The 22,395-nt window shown below is 34.7% G+C and overlaps 1 protein-coding gene across 3 annotated transcripts in view; it reads right to left on the bottom strand.

Annotated features, from left to right (window-relative positions):
- The window catches only part of uggt2 (UDP-glucose glycoprotein glucosyltransferase 2), a 52,029-nt gene extending 30,826 nt beyond the window's left edge, over positions 1-21,203 (bottom strand). For all 3 annotated transcript variants that reach the window (XM_087267900.1, XM_087267901.1, XM_087267902.1), the window contains exons 1-22: positions 21,144-21,203; positions 19,751-19,881; positions 18,287-18,369; positions 18,071-18,201; positions 17,242-17,354; positions 16,950-17,127; positions 16,548-16,644; positions 15,768-15,840; positions 15,538-15,638; positions 13,152-13,251; positions 12,296-12,356; positions 12,076-12,167; positions 10,609-10,762; positions 8,131-8,250; positions 7,701-7,786; positions 6,996-7,131; positions 6,720-6,851; positions 5,265-5,429; positions 3,203-3,326; positions 2,861-2,959; positions 2,093-2,187; positions 1,050-1,259 (exon numbers count right to left, since the gene is read on the bottom strand). In XM_087267900.1, the coding sequence (XP_087124026.1) occupies positions 1,050-1,259; positions 2,093-2,187; positions 2,861-2,959; positions 3,203-3,326; positions 5,265-5,429; positions 6,720-6,851; positions 6,996-7,131; positions 7,701-7,786; positions 8,131-8,250; positions 10,609-10,762; positions 12,076-12,167; positions 12,296-12,356; positions 13,152-13,251; positions 15,538-15,638; positions 15,768-15,840; positions 16,548-16,644; positions 16,950-17,127; positions 17,242-17,354; positions 18,071-18,201; positions 18,287-18,369; positions 19,751-19,872 (2,472 nt within the window). In that variant the 5' untranslated portion in view covers positions 19,873-19,881; positions 21,144-21,203. The remainder of the gene's footprint in view (positions 1-1,049; positions 1,260-2,092; positions 2,188-2,860; positions 2,960-3,202; positions 3,327-5,264; positions 5,430-6,719; positions 6,852-6,995; positions 7,132-7,700; positions 7,787-8,130; positions 8,251-10,608; positions 10,763-12,075; positions 12,168-12,295; positions 12,357-13,151; positions 13,252-15,537; positions 15,639-15,767; positions 15,841-16,547; positions 16,645-16,949; positions 17,128-17,241; positions 17,355-18,070; positions 18,202-18,286; positions 18,370-19,750; positions 19,882-21,143) is intronic.
- Positions 21,204-22,395: the final 1,192 nt, after the last annotated feature.

Below are 22,395 nucleotides of genomic sequence, written 5' to 3'. Positions count from 1 at the left end.
CTATATCATGATAAAGGCTTCCTCAATTCATCAATTATTTTTTGTAATTAATAAGTATCTTACCAGGATAAAATACATTAAAATTGGTTGAGTATATTAACAATTTTTGCCTAATTTAAAGTAACCACTTATTGTAGATGAAAAAAAATGGCTCTAAAAAAGAAATTGATAAAATATGTATAAGCCATATTTACTGGTGTATTTTTCTGTAGTCTAATAAATTAATCCTCATCAATTTATTTCCATTAACAGCAAATAACATATTGATATGGAAGTCAATGGCTGTTTTGTTTACCCAACATTCTTCAGTACATCTTCATTTGTGTTTACCAAAAGAAACTCAAACAGCTTTGGAACAAGTACAGGTATGAGTAAATGATGACAGAATTTTCAATTTTGGTTAAACAATCTCTTTAAAGACAGATGAATTAACACTTTTAATATAAGGCTTCTGCAGGTTTCATCAAGTCAAATGTAAGAATTTTTAAGACCGTTTTAAAACCATTAAGAATCAAATTTTAGATTTAAGCAGGGTTAATATTTTTCGAATTATTATAAAAAAAATTATAATTGTCTTTAAGTTTTTTCCTGATCATGGAATTTAATGGACTTTGTGGTAAAAATGTCTAATAGCTGCTGTAAACTGTATCTCTTTGCAATTAAAAAAAACTTAAATATAAAAAATAAGGTTTTACTGGTGATCGGATGGTTGGCGGCCGAATTGAGTATAGCTTTACTTGGACTAAGCAAAATTAAGACCGGTTTAAAATTATTTAAGACCTAAAACTCAATATTTTAGTGAATTTAAGACTTTTTAAGACCCAGCGGACACCCAATAAAACTGAAATATAGTCTCCAGTCAACACAAAATGTAAACTGAAAGGAGAAAAAGAAGACATGTTGTCTGCCAACTGAACAAGTGACAAATTAAAATGGAAAAAATGACAGACAAGAGCGCAAAAGAGCAGGTGTGTTGAGATAAATCCAAGTCCAAATGCTCCATACATAATTCCACATTATCCAGACACAGTATTTCACAGTCCACTGACCTGTTTAAGTAAGTGCTTAATCTTGGTGCCTTGTTTGAGGAGTTCAACATTTTCTTCTTTGAGGAGTTTTAGGGTGAAGTCGAGCGTGTTCTTGCTGCTTTGAGTGAGGAGAGAAGCCCAGACGGCTCTGTACAGAGCGCTGTTCTCCTCAGTGGGCTTTCTATTGGGGTTATTGATCACCCCGACACGACAGCTGGAACTGCTGGATTTCTGCAAACAAATAAAACGGATCAGAGACTTTGCCAAAAAAGGATATCATAATGAAACAGTTTCATTAACCATGCCATTTTTTATGTTGTAAATTATTTGGGATAGAATACCAAACGAAACAAAAAGCAGATCATAGCAAATATAACTTTTTTATATAGTTCACTGCAAAATTTTAATTTGCTGTTTATTTATTCATCCTAAGGCCAAGATGTAGGCATCTTTTTCTGTATTAGGAGATTGAAGAAGCGATGGTCATTGGTGATCAAAATAAAAGTAATATTCATAGCTGCTGATGACACATTGACCTCTTATGAAATGAAATGATGTAATTTTTGGGTGAATTATCTCTTTAAGAGCGCTTGTGTGTTAACAGCTCTACTGTTATACATAGAGCACATTGAAGAAATCACTGAATCATATAGGATCAGTATCTGTGATAATTAAAATGTAAAAAACTGTGATTACACATTAAATCTGCATTGCACTTCGCAACTTAAGCTCTTTCTGAGATTAGATTTTGGTTGACTAAACATAACGTGTTAATTACGTTCTGCTTTTGACTTTCTCAGAATAGTGGTTTCCTCTTCCTTCCAAACATAATGACTGAAAAACAACGCCACAACACTTTGGAATGTAATCTGTAAAATATACATAGGGAAATATATAAACAATAGGATCATTACCTCCAGTTTTTGTTCATTAAGCAACACCACAAGATTTTCAAAGATTAATTGCTCTCGGATTAATTACTAAGTTGCACGAGGGCCTCTGCTCTCTGAAGACGTGATTCCTGTGGATTCAACTAATTGGAAATAAAAACTGCAGTAGCTCACCATATGTTTCAAGGCATTCCGGAGCAACTGCCTCCCAGAGGGTTGTTCAATATCTGCTACAATCCACATGGTCACTCCATACAACACCTCCGCCTCTACAGGAGAAGATCAAAACAGCATTTGAGTTAGTCTATGTTTTATATATGTTTAATTACTGAAACTAACATTATTGAATCAATATGCAGTTAGTAGTTATTTGCTAAATATATAGAACGACTCGCAGTGCACTGTCAAATGCTACTAATAAGTATTAGAATTCCAGCAGTGTAATGTTATCACAATAAATGTTTCACAATACAATATTATTGTAATTTTAAATATATTGTGATATATCTGTGGAATGCTCTCGAACTTTAAATTATGTCCCCAAAGAAGAACTTTGGCAACATCTATTTTAACTAAACATATAAATATAATTGTGGCAGTGCAAATAAATGGCACTGTCAGACAATCGGAACAACACTTTAATGAAAGCCTGTCATAAATGTTGTATGGACCTTTCTGCGATGCTGCCATCTTTATTTTGCTTTCTTACTGCATGATGAAGGTGACCTTGCCCATCATAAAAATAAATGAATTAATAAAAAAGCACATTACCATAGACTGTAGTGGACTGTAAAGAAATTGATTTAATATTCAAACAAATAGTAATTAAATATTGGCCATTTTTTCGATAAGAGCATCCATGTACTGACATTTTTTCCTACACACCTAGTATTTATAATAAATTAACTAAATATTATAAAATAATAGTAAGACAAGACTCACCCTCTCGGATGAAATACTTCATTCTCTTAGAGATAACTCCTGTTTTGTCTCTGGAGTCCAAGTATAAAAACATAGCCGAGTCATCCCAGTCATCAGCAACTGTTTTATTTTAATAATAACAACAACAACAACAACAAATTAAGCAAGTTAATAATGTACACTGAGATGATATCGGTAATGATATGCTGATAGTGGTGTGACAATTTTACTGTTATTAAGATTGCTGACTAGGAATGATTGAGAGACTGATGACATTATAGTAAGGCATTGAATTGATTTGAATTAAGGCGATTGATATTTATATTGACATTGTTTCGTGTCAGATCATCATTAAAATGGTACCTGGTGAGGCAGTAAAATCAAGATACCGCCTGTCAGAGCTCAGAATCAAAGGGTTAATACGTGGGACAACATTGGCCTGCTCCATCAGGAAGTCCACCACATCAACACTCTCTGTGATCTGACCCTGCATAAAACAGGACACTCCTTAAATCTACAAACTAACCAAATTAAGAGATCAGAGTCAATGGAAAAATCAGCAATCCACTTTATTACGCATTATTCAACTGCTCATTGAAGTAAATGTCTAATCGGCCAATCACATAGTAGCAGCAAACATTGCATACATCAGGGTTCACCAACCTTTTTGAAACAGAGAGCTACTTCTTGGGTACCAATTAATATGAAGGGCTACCAGTTTGATACACACTTCTCAAATAACAAATTTGCTCAATATACTTTTAATCATATGCTAATTTTAAAAATAATGATATTCATCTATGTGGAGACAATGATCATGTTAATGATTTCTCATGATAGTTGTCAACAATCAGGGCTGGAGTGGGACTCCTTTTCAGCCCTGGAGTTTCAAGCCTTATTTCGGCCCACCTCAGTTCACGACTGACTATATTAAAATAACATCATTTCCAATTCAGTTTCTAATACCACTATCATGTCTTTTTCAAGGACACAGCTGCTTTAAAACTTCAAATGTTTTTCATAAATATGAAAACATAATTCTTTATAGATATCCAGTCCTTTGTAACAGGGGTCACACAAAAAATAAAAAATAAAACATGTACCCCTACATAAGTAACCCAAACAGTATTATATGTCTTAAAACTAAAAAAGAAAAATAATAATAATAAAAAAATATAAATAAATTACTCAGGTAAAGTTCAAACTCGGGTCGGCGGCGTTGTAGCGCAATGTGTTGACCACTAGACCACGATGGCGCTGTTAATCGGGTGCGTTTAGGATAAAGAATGCATATTGCGCTGTAATCCGCTGCAATTGATAGCTTAATCTTTTTCTCCTTTTTTAGATTTCTGATCAAGTTATGGCAGATTTATAAATGTTGTCGCTGAATTCTCCCGGTCCTCCCGATTAGCTAGTCCGGGCCTGTCAACAATGATTTAACAAGTTAGGAAAGAGATAAATATCAGTATGCAACACTTTATTTCTATAAATCTCTGCAAGTATTTACATTTTCAAATGATCACTTCTACAATATTTACACTAGCCACTAACAATTTTTAACAAATCATGCAGAATGATGTACCATGTTTGTACAGATTGTTAATTGAATAACATAAATCAACTTTCAGATTTTACTGAAATTATTACCAAATCTACAGCATTTTTAACATAGCCGACACTCCTCTAATCACTGTAGTTGCCCTGAGTTGGACATCAGAGAGAGTGGACATTACATCCGTTCTCGTCTTTAAGTACAATTTTGCCTTCCCATCTGAAAATGCCTTGTTTTTCTACCCAGTGGGTAGTTAGCATGGTAGCTTGCGTAACACATACTGAAATGTCACTATTTTTTTAAACAGGCCTGCAGGTAACTCATGTAATACTTGCAGTCGTCCGGGTGCTCGCAGGCATCATGTTGGTGACCCCTGGCATAAAGGCATGTTGTAGTCAAAATGAGCATGGGATATGGGTAAAATGTTCGTTAAATCCTGATTGGAGCCAAACAGGCTGGTCTGAGTATTTAAGAAAACACTGATCTGCTGAGATTAGATACAGTAATTTACTGTAGTTAGGAAGACAATGGGCAGAATAGTTTGAGCTGACAGAGATACATAAGTGACACAGATAACCCCTTGTTACAACCAAAATCTACAGAAAAGAGCATTTTTGGAATCAAAATGCATCAAACCTTGAAGCAGATGAGCTACAGCAGCAGAAGAGAACATGGGTGCCGATATTGACATTTAAGAACAGCAATCTGATGCTAAATTTGAAATTTTACAACATAATATTGAACAGAAAGTCGCCTGGTCTACAACCATATCCTAGCAGGTGTGCCTAATAAAGTGGAAGCTGGCAAGTACTTGAAAACAAATGAATTTGAAGCAGTAAACGACATAGTTTTCAAAAAAACCATATGCCATACCATGAAGACAGATCTCTGGAAGAAGTTTGTAGTTTCCATGATTTTCTGCAGCAGAACTGTCTCCAGCTCCTCCGGGTCCATCTCCTCACTACTGAGTGGGACACCATTGAACAGACCCACTGGTAAAGCACCTAAACCACTCTTTTTGTAAAACGTTCCGCCAGCCTGACAAACACATCATATAAATATTTACAACGTGCTGACATGTGGGTTTCAAAATCAAGTCTTATATCTATGACAACTTCACAAGCATAGATATATACACTAGATATCGCATACGGGCCACAATTGTACAGTGCTCCCAGGACAAAAGTCATTCAATAGCAGTCAAGATTAAAGCCAATCTGAAGATGCTGGACTTTTGCGCTGTGTAATGGTATTGTAACTAGCAAACAAAGAAAACAAAGCATAAACAAACATTTTATAGGTAAGATTTAGTTAATGTTTTTGTATGTTACAAACTTTTGTGCTAAAGTCACATTATTGATGATAATACAGTCTCTTACTGCACTGACCATAAAGCAAAGTAGCACCAACTTGCACTAAATACTATTATAGTTTTATTGACAACTAAGTGAATTAATGGCTAGGTTTTGAAATAACTTATCAGTGCGGTCACGTATCCACCGATATAGAAAAGGGATGCTAAATTATAATTTTTGGGATTAAAAAAACTCCCGATCCTAGATATACTGTTTATATATATTTCTATATATGTATGGCTTTGGATGGCCAGTCCTCCACTGCACATTTCAAAGGAGCGTTACCCTGTGCTAAAATGGCGGCTCTATTGATGCATTCCTCCCAATAGACGACAATGGCTTAGGCGACATCTAATGTAAATATCTATGCTTCACAAGCAGACAAGGCACATTTCTCTTTATATCCGTATCTACTGTCTACTTTTGACCATTTTCCTGATTTCTATGGGCATGTTTTTCTGATTTTTCATCTAATATTGCAGAATAAATGTGTGCCATAACATGTGAATCCAATAAGAAACTAAAGTAAATAATACAGTTTATGCTCTAACAGCTTCAAAAGTCCACCAAATGCTGTGGGATCATGTCTATTGAAAAGTCATTTTGTGCACTTTATACATTTTATGTCCTTCAACTTTACCTATAATGTCAGACAGTACTCAGTAGGCAAAGAGTAGGTGGTCTTTAGTGGCCGTTCAAACACATTCAACTAGATTTTCAACCACCTTAGGAAGTTATAGGAAGCTTGGACTAGCTTATAAAGTGTTGAGGAAAATGCATATTGATAGAAAGTTTAAACAGGGCAGCCATCTAATGTTTTGAAATATGAGTTTTAAAATTGTTAACAATAATATAAATTAAGTGTGTATAGAAATTTGTAAATAATTCTTTTCACAATAAAATGTCATATACAGTATATATGAATGACATTTTTTGTTGTGATGGACCGCATAATGCTTTCTAATAACATTACCTTCCTGTTGTCATCATAGCTTGAATCCACTCCAAGAATTCTGGCAGCATTTGCTTTTGGAAATTTCTTTTTCAGATATGCTTTTATTGTGTCCACAGAGAGTGTCTTCCCTACCCCAATTCTATTAAAAATCTGAATGGAGAAAAACAAACAAACAAATAAACATGCTCACTAGAATATAATGGGCCAACAAAACAGTGCATTTGCTTTAGGAACACAGTCTATGAGAGAAATTATGATTTAAAGTAGAGTAACAGCAAACACAAAGATACTCACTGACACCATGGATGTAAAAGCCTGAGCTTCGTCATACTCCTCTGAAATGTAATTTAACAGTCTGAAGAGAGCAACACCAGCATCCGAAAGTCCATCCACTTCATCATCAGAATTGACAACCAGTACAAACCCAATCCTAAGAGACACGGAATTAAAACCTCAACACCAATCAACAAACGGAAATGGTTAATACAGAAGAGCTCATGATGATAATAAAATAAGGCTTGTTTGTGGAATGTTAAGTAAAGGATAATGTCAACTACTCCTCATCACATATTATTTACCAAAAAGATCAATAAAAATAAACATTAAACATTGATTTTAATTTAAGTTATATACGTGGAAAGCAAGAAACCATCAAATTTAATACATTATAACAGTTAAAGAATTTTCTCTGCCAAAAGATCTATTTTACACTGCAAAACAATTCTTGCTGCCTTGATTTTTTTAGTTGAATGAAAATAAATTTTCTAGTCATCAATCAAACTGAGCTTAAAAAAAGTTTAAACCTGATTAACTTATTAAAAATAAGTTTAAAATAAATAAAAACAAATGTTGCCTTGACTTAGCCATAATTTGTTTTTGCTGTGTATGTTTTACTAGTAATTATTTAAAAACTGACAATTAGATAATGATAATAATTGGTAAATAATCATTAAAAAGTCAAACTCTTTTAATCTCCATTGTTAAGTTCATATACTGTACCTGAGGGGAATGTTGTGTTTGTAAAAGAGCTCTGCTAACTTCACCAGCTCAATACTCTCTTCCTGTGCTGGGTCAAGAAACAGAACCTGCAAACAACAAAGAAAAACACCTTTCAAATGATCACAAAAAAAAAAACATCCCAAATTTATTTCCATTAAAAGTTTATTAGGTGGTGAATTCTGCTGTGGCAGCCGTTCATAAAAAAGGGGATAAGTCGAAAGGAAATTGAGCTAGCGAGTGAAAATGTATTAATTAACATCTGCCAGAAAACACGGCTGAAAGTTAGAATTGAACACTTTTTTTAAAAAGCAAATCAGCTGCAGTGCTAAAAACAGGCAATATCAGGGGATAAACATCACTGCATTAATCTGTGCACACGCAGCTAGATTTGAGCTTACACTATAATCAACTCACAAACAAGCTGACTCACCAGGTTATAGAAGTTACGGCGTATTTGTCGAATAACACCGGGAAATGTTGCTCTGAGGAGCTCCTGGAGACTCGAGGGCCAGTGACGATACATGGAGTCCTTCTCAATATCATTAACCCACTAGAAACCAGACAACCAACAAAAGACATGTTTTTAAGACAAGTGCAAAAGTCTACATGTGAATCTCCATTATTTCATAATAAAAATGTACTCTAAATCAACCAAATCAAGATAATTTAAGGAGCTCATGGCCCTGTTATGCTTTTTCAGATTTTATTTTTCTTGTGTGTAACAGATCTATTTGTAAAAACTATGCAAAGTAAAAAGAAATAATAATAATAATAATAAATTAAATTAAATAAAAAAAGGGTTTAGAGAGACCAAACACTTGAACAAACCCCGTCAGCCACTTTGCGAAAAACTGGTGTAATATAATGTAATGTGTATTTATATAGCACATTTATTGTGTATGGCATTCAAAGTGCTTCACAATCACGAGGGGCATCTCTTTACACCACCACTAGTGTGCAGCATCGACTTGAATGATGCGATGGCAGCCACAGGACAACGGCGCCAGTGTGCTCACCATACCACCAGCTATTGGGGGAGTGGAGAGAGAGTGGTACAGCCAATTTGGTGGATGGGGATGACTGGCAGGCCTTGATGGTTAAGGATTTGGTCAGGACACTGGGGTTACACCCCTACTCTTTACGTGCTTTTTAATGACCACAGAGAGTCCGGACCTCGCTTTAATGTCTCATTCGGAAGACGGCGCTCACTGACAGTAGTATTTTCTCTTCACTATACTGGGGCATTACGACTCACACCCCCCCTGTTGGCCTCACTAAAATCACTTCCAACAGCAACCTAGTTTTCCCATGAGGTCTCCCATCCAGGTACTGACCAGGCACAATCCTGCTTAGCTACTGTGCACAACCAGTAATGGGCTACATGGGGATATTGCTGTGGCCATAACTGTGTGTATCAATGTATATATTCTGAGAAAATTTAAATCGTGGATGGACATCAACCATTTAACGCATTAAAACAATCTAATTTACGAATCATTTTTCTGTTAAGTTGGAAATTAATGTACTTGTATATTTAACAGACGACTTACTAATAAAAAATTACTTTAATATTAAAATGACTTACAAATAAGAATAAAAGAAGCACTTCAATTACCAGAGAGTAGCAGTATACAGGTATAGCTGCCATGACAAGTCTAAATTAGCATCCTAATAGCATAAGCATCCTACAGGTGGTTTGTCAAACCGACTCATGAAGCACATTCAGAATTAGGGCTGCACATTATATCGTTTGAGCATCGATATCAAAATGTGTGTATCTGCAATAGTCCCTTTGCAGGATTAGATTATTTAATAAAAATTAAAAGATAAAGACATTGTACACATTATTTAAAAAAAAATTACAATTCAATAATGATGATCATGATATTTTATGTTTGATTGTACCTGAATACTGTTAGACTCTCTAGAAAACCTTAAAGCATATTCTTAATAAAGAAAAATCTTTTATCTTTGCTCTGATGTAATTTTATATGCTTGTCATTTATTATAATTAATGTAAATGCACTGCATAGAAAAAGACTTGATCATCATAATCTATCTAAATCAGAGATTCCCAAAGTAGGGCCTGCTAATGGAAAGGATTGGGGCGAACGCTTTTAACACAGGAGATCTTCATTTTCTAAGTTGACCTTACCCTTTTTGTTTATTTTATTACTGAGCAACAAAAAAGCAAACTGAAAATAAATGTTTCAATTAAATGTTTTTTTTTTTTTGGTGATTACATTTTTATTTATTTTACACGTGAGTGTTCACAGCCTCATTACAAATTTTTTTCCAATACACAAAACAAGATCCACTCCTCAACCCTCCCAGCCCACCCTAATAAATAAATAAATAAATAAACAAACACCCACCCCCCATCCCCCAGCCGTGCAAAAGTCCATGCTATCTCACAAATAGCACTGCAATTAAAACAAATAACTAATAGAATTAACATGAGACACACATATCTTAAACACTCAATGTTTCAAACGAATCTGATTTTTTTTATGTAAACAATGTCAATAGTCAGACAATGCAGAAGACATATGCAAGCAAATCAAGGCTAAAACTAGTGTAATTCTGTTATAAATCCTATTTTGTTTTTTACTGTGATAAGTTCATTATATTACTGTAATAGTTAATAAGCAGTGTTTTCTAGTCATTTTTAAACATGATTAAATAAATTAGGAAATTACCCACGTCAACTATTTTTACCTTTGGACCACTAGCCTCAATCAAGTTTGGTTTTAGGCCCTTCATAAGAAAAAGTTTGGGTATGCCTGATCTAAATGAATGAAATCAATTTATAAGAAAGTATCTGGTGCATATGGAATGGAAAAGACTGTCTCCTACATTCCTATTGAACTCCTGAGCTCCACAACAACACACATAACTAGCATCTCACCATAATGGATGAGTGTCGGATGTCCAGAGCGTAGCTGTCCTCTACAGTGGTTGATGATGGTAGATGCAGGAACTTACTAATGCTGCTTCCTTTGACGCCAAGATTATGAAGACCTTCAAGAATCTTAGCCTCGCTTCTGAGAATGTCCAGAATGCTACATAACACCAAGAAATCAACAAATGTTAATGGTGCTATTATACATTTTAGTAACACTATATACTAAGCACAGTTCACACCGTTAAACTAATAACTAAGACTTTAGCTCAATGAACTACTAATTAGATACTTATTACCAGAGCTTTACATTAACACCTGCCAACCTGCCAAATGTGGGTAGATTTCAGCTTTGGCGGGTTAGACAGACACCTCCACTAGTTTAAACTGTTAAAAGCGCGTGCGCTCGCGTTTACTTGCGCTTTTTTTTTCTCGTTCACTTACGATCGGTTCTCTTTGAAAAAGACTAGACAAAAAACGATGCTCGTGTACCCACAGCCCTGCTGCTTTTAAGAGCTCAAGACTGAAAAAATATACATATTAGTAAGCAATAGCAGCAGTCACTGCTTTCGTTTTAATTATTCTCAGGCATGTGATCATCCTTTCATTATCACTCGTGGTATATTTTTACCTGCTTTCTTTTGCTTACAGTTATTTCTGTTAATATAGTTTAATTATCATCCTTTACAATAACATTGCTTTAATACGAGATTAACTCCTATTTAAGTGTAGTAACTGCTAATCTGGGACCTTTAGCCAGGACAGATTACTCTGCAAATTTTAGATGCATGACAATAGATCTTTTTAAATGTTAATAAAAAAAAGTTTTGTTGAATAAAATTCTTGTATAAAGCTATATATTTGCTTGTTTTGACACATTAAAATATGTGGCAAAGAAAAAATTAGGTACAGAGATAAATTTGGTAAAACCTTTATTCTGAGCACTAAAAAGACATGTGAAATAAAAACCAATTGCAATGCGACACAACCCATTTGCTCATGCCCAGTGAGCAAGCTCATACACAACACACACAAACAGTAATAAAACAAATAAATGAGGAGGCATGTGGACAGGACAACATCTAAATCAAGTCATTTTAGCATGTCAAAGTCACATTTATTAATACAAAATATATTTTCCAAACAACAAAATTGTGGCTAGTGAAAATGGCAAGTGGCTAGTAATGTTGGAAATCAACTAGCCACAGTGGCTGGTGATCAAAAAAATTAATGTAAACCCCTGCTTATTACAGTTAGTATGGTAGTAGTTGGGTTTAGGTTTTGGGTAGGATTAGGGAAGTAGAATTAATTATACTTAAGTTAATATACATAAGTTAATATTTTAATAACAGTCAGGTAATAAGCCAATAGTAAATAGCGTAAATTGTGGTTCAAACTAAAGTGTTACCCAACATTCTACCATCACCAGCAGACAAAACATGTTGGCTAGAAGATCTTAAAATGGAATTATACCTGAAAGGGTTATGAATGTCCAGGTCAACATGTATTCCATTAATGTAAAGACTGGCATCTCCAGGATGGACGCCCATCGACTCACTGAGCCTCTGAAAAGAAAAGTTTTCATTAGCTACACCATCACTTTATAGATCCTTCTCTAAATGAACAAGACCATTTGACCAAGCTTGAAACTTTTTTAAAAGTGTTGCTCAGAAAAGTTGTTGCTAAAGCTTACCTTTTGGTTGTCTTCTATTTCCTTCTTCATGTCTTGGTTTACAGCCACTCTTGTCAGTGATCTGTGGGTACAATAAAACATGTACAGTCAGTACTGGCTCCAGGCAACATCCCAAAACAGTCATAAAAACTCATTTTAATCTCAGAAAACCTGTTCCCTCTTAGATGCCACATCGGCTATGCTGACAAACTGTAAACTACAGTAACTCTGACTCAGCAAATCCTGAACGCTGCACATAAAGCTGTCCTGAGTAGCCACGGAGGAAAGTCACAGTCGCGCATTAAAAACGACCTAGACATAACGCAGACGCATGCATTCTGTGCTGTTATACATGCAAAAATGCATAGTAAAATATTCTACAACATTAATTGATAGATAACACTTCAAAATAACAGTCCATTAGTTAATGTCTTAACTAACATGTACAAACAATAAACAATACATTCATTAAACGTATTCATTCATCTATATCAATGTGAGTGAATGAAAATAACAATGTTCCTGTTAACTCACAGTGCATTAAGACATTGTAACGAGCACAATTAGGGATTTTGATAAAGCATTAGTAAATGTTGAACGATAAATATATACTGTACATGATACTTATTAAAAAATACATTGTTTAACATCAACTATTAGACCATTATTGCTCTAAATGTTCTTTGATTTTGCTAAATGTAAATAACATCATTATCTTTGAATTGCTGGACTCCTAGGGAATACCACTTTAAAACGCAACAAGTATTTGCAAATATTCAAGTTCTGAAGGAGACTACTGTAACAAAGCTAATGAGTTCTGCATTGAATTCTCTCAGAGACACCAAGACTGAATTTCATACAGTTTTTTTTTTTTTACCTGGCTCTGCTGGGGAAATTTTGGCTGAGCTCTTGCATCAATTTGAGAGAATCAAACTTTGGCACAGTCATGATCCGAGATGCCGCCTGGAAACTGAGGTCTTTTGGAAAGACAGAGAAAGGAATTTCAAAATCATTTTATAACAGAACCAATGATACACTTCTGCATGCTAAGATTAATTTGACACCATTATTAAATATGGCTGACATAAACATTAAAGTGACAGTTTACCCAAAAATAAAAATTCTGTTAGCATTTACTCTCCCTCCACATGTTTTGTTGAACACAGAAGAAGATATTTTGAAGAATGTTGAAAACAGGCAGTCATTGATTGTAGTATTCGATTTCTCTTCAATGGATATCATTAGCTACAGGTTTACAACATTTCTTTTGTGTTCGACAGAAAAATGAATTTATTCAGATTTTAAGGGGATTGAAGGGAATAAACTACCCCTTTAATATTTGCATTTAGAGAAATCAAAAATATCCAAGGCTGTTCTTTTATACACAGTTACACATTTTAAGCTTCACAATGCAAAGGCATCATAAATATATGCAACAAACTGCCACACTATTTGTTGGCCATGCACACTTCATATTGAGTTAATGTTGCTTTAATGTGTGACACTTGCTATTGCTCTCACACTCATATAAAACAACCGTTTCAACACAAAATCTTCAGCACAAAAGCTACAAGTTTTGATTTGTGAATTCATTCGATTTTTACGTTCTGATTGCTAGTTTTCTAGAGGATAAGATCATCATTGAATAGAAATTGAGCTCCATTATTATAATTAATTACAAAATACACTCCCTGCCACTTTATAAGTTACAACTCAATGAATTTAGGCATGTAGACATGGTCAAGATGATCTGGTGCAAGCATCAGAATGAGGAAGAAAGATTTAAGTGACTTTGAACATGGCATGGCTGTTGGTGCCAGACGGGCTGGTCTGAGTATTTTAGAAACTGTTGATCTACTGGGATTTTCACACACAACCATTTTTAGGATTTACAGAGAATGGTCTGAAAAAAGAAAGAAATGAAAAAGAATGAAAAAAGAGAAAATATCAAGTGAGTAGCAAATCTGTTACAACCGAGGTATGCAGAAGAGCATCTCTAAATGCACAACACGCCTAACCTTGAGGCGGATGGGCTACAGCAGCAGAAGACCACAACAAGTGGCACTTCTGTCAGCTAAAAACAGGAAACTGAGGCTGCAATTCGCACAGGCTCACCAAAATTGGACAATAGAAGATTGGAAAAATGTTGCCTCGTCTGATGAGTCTCGATTTCTGCTGCAACATTCGCGTTAGGGTCAGAACTTGGCATCAACAACATGAAAGCATGGACCCATCCTGCCTTATATTGATGGTTCAGGCTGTTGCTGGTGGTGGAACAGTGTGTGGGATATTTTATATATATATATATATTGCTGCTGACCATGTCCATGCCTTTATGAACACAATGTACCTATCTTCTGATGGCTACTTCCAGCAGGATAACGCACCATGTCACAAAGAGCGAATCATCTCAGACTGTTTTCTTGAACATGACAATGAATTCACTGTACTCAAATAACCTCCACAGTCAACATATCTCAATCCAACAAAGCACTTTTGGGATGTGGTGGATGTGGAGATTCGCATCATGGATGTGTAGCCGACAAATCTGCAGCAACTGCGTGATGCTATAATGTCAATACGGACTAAAATCTCTGAAGAATATTTCCAGTATCTTGTTGAATCTATACCACAAAGGATTAAGGCAGTTCTGAAAGCAAAAGGGGGTCCAACCCAGTACTAAGGTGTACCTAATAAAGTGGCCAGTGTTATGATATACGTTTTTATTTCATGTTACATATAGAAAATTGGAACAACGGGTAAATAAATGTATGTTTGATGGATGAAAATACTATAATTTATGTTTCAACTAAATATAACTTTAAAAGTTTAGAGTTTGAACAAAAGCAGCAACAACAAAAATCCGTTGGATTTTACAATTCAGCCCCAAAGTTATTACAAAACCAACCGAGCGTTTTAATGGCCATCATGGAGAGCACTTTACGTCAAGCATTATTAATTGCTTCATTTATCTATCAGCACAAAAGTAAAACTGCTGTTATTTAGCCATTTTTCGCCACAGAATCTCACTGTGCAAAACTGAACTTGGCTGTGAACATGAGCATCTGTTCAGGAGTCTGAACAGGAGTAGGACATATCGCTGCAGCAAGCAAAGGGTACAAACTGCAACCTTTTGGTTGCTTCCCAATTCATCAAGTGGACAGTTCTCTCCAGAAACCACGTGGATGGGTTTAATCTCACACGGTGACACAGCACCGAGTCCAGAACACCATAAGAGTCATCAATAACAGCAGTTAGCCCACCTTGAAGCTCCCACACTTTGAGAGGAGTCATGTCATTGGTGCTCTCCAGGAGATGCTTTCTCAGCTCTCCTAGCTCCTCCTGAAGCTCCGGATGAGACTTTCTGGGAGTGAAGGAAGACGCAGTGAGTGACTAAGCATTTTACAAAAATACCATTTTATTTTTTTATAATTATTAATATTTTGGTATATGGATAGCCATGAAGACATTAGAAAGTGAAATAATTGCTCACTTCAATTTCCCAAACAGAAACCCTTGGACTTCATCATTTTCATCCTCATTATCAGTGCCAGCTGATTTGGATTCTGCACACAAATTCAGGTCACATTAGTTATAACTCCTTAAAAACTGTTGTTTACTTTTTATATGCACTGTATGCTGTTCAGCTACACTTCTGAAACAACCATTTGCTCAAGAAACACTTTTTTTAATTAACATTTGTGCATTTGAATAAACTTTGCATTTTTTGTTCAATTAAAAACATTTGTTTTTTCATCTTTGTGTTAGTTCCTGTTGGATTAACTACACTGTAAAAATATGATCAATTAGTAATGACAACATATACCTTTGTGTTAATTATAACTTATTAAACTAAGTGTAATTATGTTTCAACTTACTTTTTAATATAATTAAGGCACTTTAATGTAAGTTAAATTAACGCATTATATTATATTTAAATAAGATAAATTTGATTTAACCTAAAATTGTAACGTAACAAAGTACTTTTTACACTGCATGTTAACAAATATTACTAAATCTAAAAATTTACATTAAGACAAATGCATGATGCATACGTATTGTATATATATATATATATATATATATATATATATATATATATATATATATATATATATATATATATATATATATATATATATATATATATAATATTTATATGTCATATCAATATAGATATATTTTATTTAAAGCTTTTAAAACATTGACTACCCTTATTAAAATGAAACTTATCTCTTCCTAACACAAGAAAAAATCTAAGATTATACAATACCTTTAACCTTTGTGTCATCAACAGCTTTGTACTCAGTACTTTTAATTGCTAGTTCCACACCATATCCAGAGAGCAGCATCCTTTCATTTTTCGGCTCCTTTGGTGAGAAATCAGTGAGGGTTAAGAAATATTTCTCTTCAAATAGAACAGAATTTAAAAAAAATGTCAAACTACTATGAATAGAATCAAGCTATAGGTTTCTATGCACAGCTAATCCTAATGTATCCTAACCTTAATCTTTATCTGAATGGGATGTCACACATGTGAATAAGTCTATGTAATTACCAAAGCAACCCATGTCTGATCATATAAATTATACTTGATCGCTTGCAACTATGAAAATGACAAAAATCTGATTTGCCCACAGTATGAACATAGAGAAATTACACTGCTAATACTTACAGACACAAAATGTCGCAGCACATAGATAAGTTTGCCCTCCTGTGCTCGCTCAGACAGAACCTTATGAAAAGTACTGAACTCCTTAGTGCCAATTTCAGCATAAAGAATAGCTACAGGCACATCTGTCCCATTGACTCCTGGGTATTGGTGGTCAGACTTGTATAGGTAAGGTCTTGGCCTGGATTAATTGAATAAAACGTACAGCACAACAAAGATGTTATAGGAAAACAACTGATTTTGACACAGAACAAATTATTTTCTCTAAGAATACAGTATATTCGGTTAGCATTACCTGTCTGCGGCTGTTTTCAAGAGCTTCTTCATATCCTTGGTGCTGCAGGCATTTTGACCATGAACAACCACAAAAGCAGAGCAGCCTTCAGGAGGAGGTTCATCGCTTGCTATCTACAGAATGAAAAGAAAGGGTTAACAGTATTGTCTGTGAGGTTTACCTCACAGTTAAATAAATTTCAGATGGATAAAATAAAAATGTTTTTTAGAATTAAATAATTCTCTTTATTCCAGACACAAGCTCCAATAGTACAAAATGCAGACAAAACAATACAAACCACACATTATACATTAAAAAAGAAAGATATGCTAATATTTCATCACAGGTGACTGAAAGCGCACCTCAGTAAGCCTAGGGTTTATCAACAACATTAAAATGCCATTCTGAGACTTCTCCAAGTGACAGATAAACTTATGGATCAAAATTCTAATCGAAAAAATGATCAAACTCTTTCCATACAAAATAATTCACTTGCACTACTCCATGTTTTTAAAGAAGAACCCTCATACAATCATTGTGTGCAACCTACAGCTTATTGAGTCTCTTTTTTTTTTATTATACCACAGAGGAGCTGTATAAAAAACTTCAATAGGTTTTAAAGAGGTTTACGTTAACCTGCTCTGAACACAAATAAAACTCTCACCAGCATATTAGCTTTCGACATTCCCTGTACATAGCATTATCATCACTCATATCTTCAATAATTATGTGTCCAAAATATTTAACAGTTTAAGTAACATTTAAAACTTGCCCTGGCAAATAAAAATCTGGAAAAATATCTATATGTATACTTGCTAGAAAAACCAGTCTATGTGATAAAAAGACTTACTTGTTGGAGAGCATGTACAGCTGGAGAGTAAGTCCTGAGAGACAGAGAGAGCTTCAGCAAGTTGACCTGAAGATCCGTCAAAAACTGGCCAGCCTTCTTGAGGATCAGGTTATAATAGGAGCGGACAGACTCTAAAGACAGAAAAGTACATATCAGCATCATTTACAGTTCAAATGCAGTATTAGAAATCAAAGCAGATGAAATGTGAGTCATTACCTCCAGATTTGTAAACAGTTAACTCCTTCACAGTATCGACAAACTGCCAGAATTTCTCGTCTCCATCTTCCCTGATGAATTCACTGTATAAAAGGAGAGTAACAAAAAATGTTTTTGTTTGTTTGTTTGTTTGTTTGTTTGTGTTTAAAACCATGCCAGCTTCTGTGGAGATTTTCATGGCAAGAAAATGTAATGTATACTCTGGTTAGATTACATTAAATGTTTACAATTTGTTTTTGCATTTGAAGAAACTGTGTTAAAAAATCTCTATAAAATGTTTACTGAGTAAAATTAATTCCTCACAGAATTCAAGCGATCTAGGAGAACATGTTTCATAGGTAAAGTGCTTTTTTAAAGAGAACACATGAAAGGATCTTCTCCTCGTACTAAAAACAAAACATGCATGTCATCATGACGTGAGCAATTCTACAGCAGGTATAAAAAATCTGGGGCTAATTTTACAAAACTATAGACCAAACTGTAGAGTTTAAATCATAATGCATAAGGGTCAAAGATGAGAGATGTGATTTTAGTGCATTCATTCATTCATTTTCTTTTCGGCTTAGTCCCTTTATCATTCAGGGGTTGCCACAGCGGAATGACCCACCAACTTATCCAGCATATGTTTTACGCAGCGAATGGCCTTCCAGCTGCAACCCATCACTGGGAAACACCCATACACTCTTACATTCACACACATACACTACGATTAATTTAGTTTATTCAATTCATTTATACCACATCTTTGGACTGAGGGAGAAACCGAAGCACCTGGAGAAAAACCAATGTAAGCAGGGGGAGAACATGCAAACTCCCGACAGAAATGCCAAATGACCCAGCTGGGCCTCGAACCAGTGACCTTCTTGCTGTGAGGTGATTGTGCAACCCACTGCGCCACCAAAAAAGTGAAAATGACAACAAACAGGACTTAAAACTGAGAGAGAAATAAAATACAGCACACACACATCCTAATGATTTATAAGTAACATTTAGTTATATTGGATAGGTCACGTTATGTTTTACAAAGATGTGTTTTGTTTTTGTTTCCGTGTAAATCTAAATAAATAACCATATGTAATGCTCTATATGACTTTTTTTTAATTATCAACGAAAATACAAAAAAAGGTATTCAACAAATCCAGGTATAAACCTTAGTTAAACAAGATAATAAAGTGTAATGTGTCAGTCTCATCCAATCAGCATTAAGCTGTGTCGTCAGCCAGTCGTTTCCCATCATGCTTTTGGTAACGCAGTCTTTTGAGAACAACTGCGGCCGACTGCTCTATCCGAGGTACCCGCCTCGCGATCGCGAGAGTTTTTTGGCGCACGTCAGCGTGAAATCAGAGCGAGGCGAAGGCAAGGCGGACACATTTCTAACCGGCATGCATCTTGCGGTGATCACCGGTAATCGATTCTGCGCAGATTTTGGCCAAGTCAAACGAGCCTATTATGATAGCAGCCCACCTTGTTTCCAGTAGGAGAGGGGTCGCAGCCCATTTGGCTTGAAGACTGGCGACGATTCCCTTAGATGCTGAGTTCACATGCTGGACCCTCAGAAAAACCAGCACAACAAAAACCAGCCTCATGATTGGATGCTGTAAAAAACAACAACAAATAAATCAACAATAAAAAACATAAGTAACATCAAGATGTTTTGTTAAGCTATTCACTGATGAATCATTTGCATGTGTTTAAGATGTCAAAAATCATCATATTTTGTCTGAAGGAATTTTTAACTAAGTTTCAAAATAATTTCAAAACATTTCAAATAATCACTAGTTACCAGAAATTCTAAAATAAAACATTTCCATTTAAATTAAAAACATAGCACTTCAGGAAAATACGCTAAACAGCCATTTTACTCTGATAAGCAAGGCATGATGGTAGTTCTTCATCTTTAATAAACATTAGCTATGTACTGTAAAAGTTTTTATAGCGTAAAAGATGTGACATTTTCAAATGAACTACAATTAGCCTGTTAATTGTTTTGACATTCAGAACAATTTTACTGTTTAAACTTATGGCCTAGCTTAAATATATTTTAAAACAGGCTGTTTTTTTTATCCGTCTGAGACATTGTTTTATATTTCAAGCAATTCTACTGTTTTCAAATCAATAAACTCTATAATTTGTGATCACAGCCCCCAATATGATATGTTAAAGGGATAGTTCACCCAAAATATTGTGATCATTTACACGATTCACTTGTTCTGAGGTTCTTTCTTATTGTAAACAAAAAAGGAAATATTTTGAACAATTTTGGAAACCTGTAACCATTGACTTCCATGGTTTTTGTTTTTCCGCTATAGAAGTCAAGTTAGAGATTTCTAACATTTTTCAAATCATCTTGTTTTGTGTTAAACAAAAGATAAAGTCATAAGTTTTGGACCAATTGAGCCACTTTTGGGCGAACTATCAGTTTACCTAAAATCTTGCTTATTCCAGGATAACAGTGTAACTATAAAAATAACACGTATCAACAGAAAACGACTTCTACATTCAGTGAAGAGGTTTACCTCATTGACGCGTCAGGGGTAAAACGACACAGCAGGTATACACTGTCTAATAAAACGCCACGTAGCTATAATGTAACATTTTGTGTCGCATAATTCCACTCTTGTGCTTTTAGTGACATTAACATCGCTTTCCGTCTCACGGATTTCATGCAAACATGATAAACAAATCTGAAACTGTCTTGCAAATGAAGAAATATAAGATTGGGAAGAAGAGACACGTAGCACACAAAATGTTCAACTTCTTTTAGCTTTCTATCTGGACCAAACACACTATGTTATTCAACGGGAATACATCGCATCCTGATTCTGTGATATTAACTGTGAATATGTTTAAAACACACCTAAATCATCTGTCTCTGCGCCGCTGATTGTGTTACCCGGTTTCACAGGACGCCGCCATTGAGGGGTCCTGCATCTTTAATTCCCTCTTCCACATATGGAAAAGCGACGCGTTGTTTACGCTTTTCTGGAAAAGCTTCTTACATCAGCTACTGGTAGGACTGAAATTTTACATAAAGTTCAACTCATGAATAGCAGTGAAATCTTATAGAGCATTAATATGTTTTAGAAAATGTACACGGACGGAGGTTTCTCAGGCATGTTTATGGACAACTAGTGTTACTAATGCAGTGAAGTAACTGTAAAGCTCCTGCATCCACATGCTAATGCTATGAAGTGTTCAGTTGGCTTTACTAAAATCCAATATATATTATAATTATTTAACCCTGCAGAGTTAGAATACATAATATTTTTTGTTTAAATTATTCACAAATTTGGCATCAATTTATAATGTACGATATAAGCCTATGAATTGTTTCTCAACAACTTTCCTGGAGGACCACCAGCTCTGAACATTTTCCATGTCTCCCTAACCCAAAACACCTGATGCAGATCATCAGCTCATTAACAGAGACTGAAGACCTGTGATGGTGTGACAGACAAAAGAGAAATCTAAGGAACCAGGAACGTGGATGAGAAACACTGAGTTAGTGCCATTCTTAAAATATATTTTTGGAAGTGAAATTGCTGTTTAAATGTATAATTTTGCTTGTTTTATGTCATATGTCTAAAAGTAAAACATATATGTGAACAACATACACATTTATATTTTAAAAAGTTGAATAGTTTATTTAATGTTATACAGAAATATTGCAACTGGTGCTAGATCAACATCATATTGCATTTATGATCTTTGTATTATATAGCTTATATTTCTCTATGCTGCTCTGAAATGGATCTTTTCTGTTTGAATTTTTTTCATATAGAATTCATTGCCCTAATAAAAGGTCATTTAGGCCTATTTAATTTATTACTTTAAACATGTCACGAATAGACCATTTCGATGTGGTGATGGCCTATGAACATTTCCTGCTTGTTATCAAACTATTTTAGAACTATTACAAGAGGCAATTCTAAATACTCAACGCTAAAACAGCCACCATAACATATTTATCAATATGTTGACCTTTTTGAATTAGCTATAGAAGTTTCAAATAAGATAATGATCATAATCTTAACGAAAAGTGCAATTAGTCGTCTTTGATAGAAAAATATAAATTACAGCAAAACTCCTAGTTCTTTTCATTTATCAAT

The sequence above is a fragment of the Danio rerio genome, chromosome 9 (assembly GCF_052040795.2).
Source record: "Danio rerio strain M-AB ecotype USA chromosome 9, GRCz13ab, whole genome shotgun sequence".
In the NCBI taxonomy this organism is placed as follows: Eukaryota; Metazoa; Chordata; class Actinopteri; order Cypriniformes; family Danionidae; genus Danio; species Danio rerio.
Note: the sequence above shows the minus strand (reverse complement) of the source record. Positions and strands in the feature narration are given on the sequence as shown.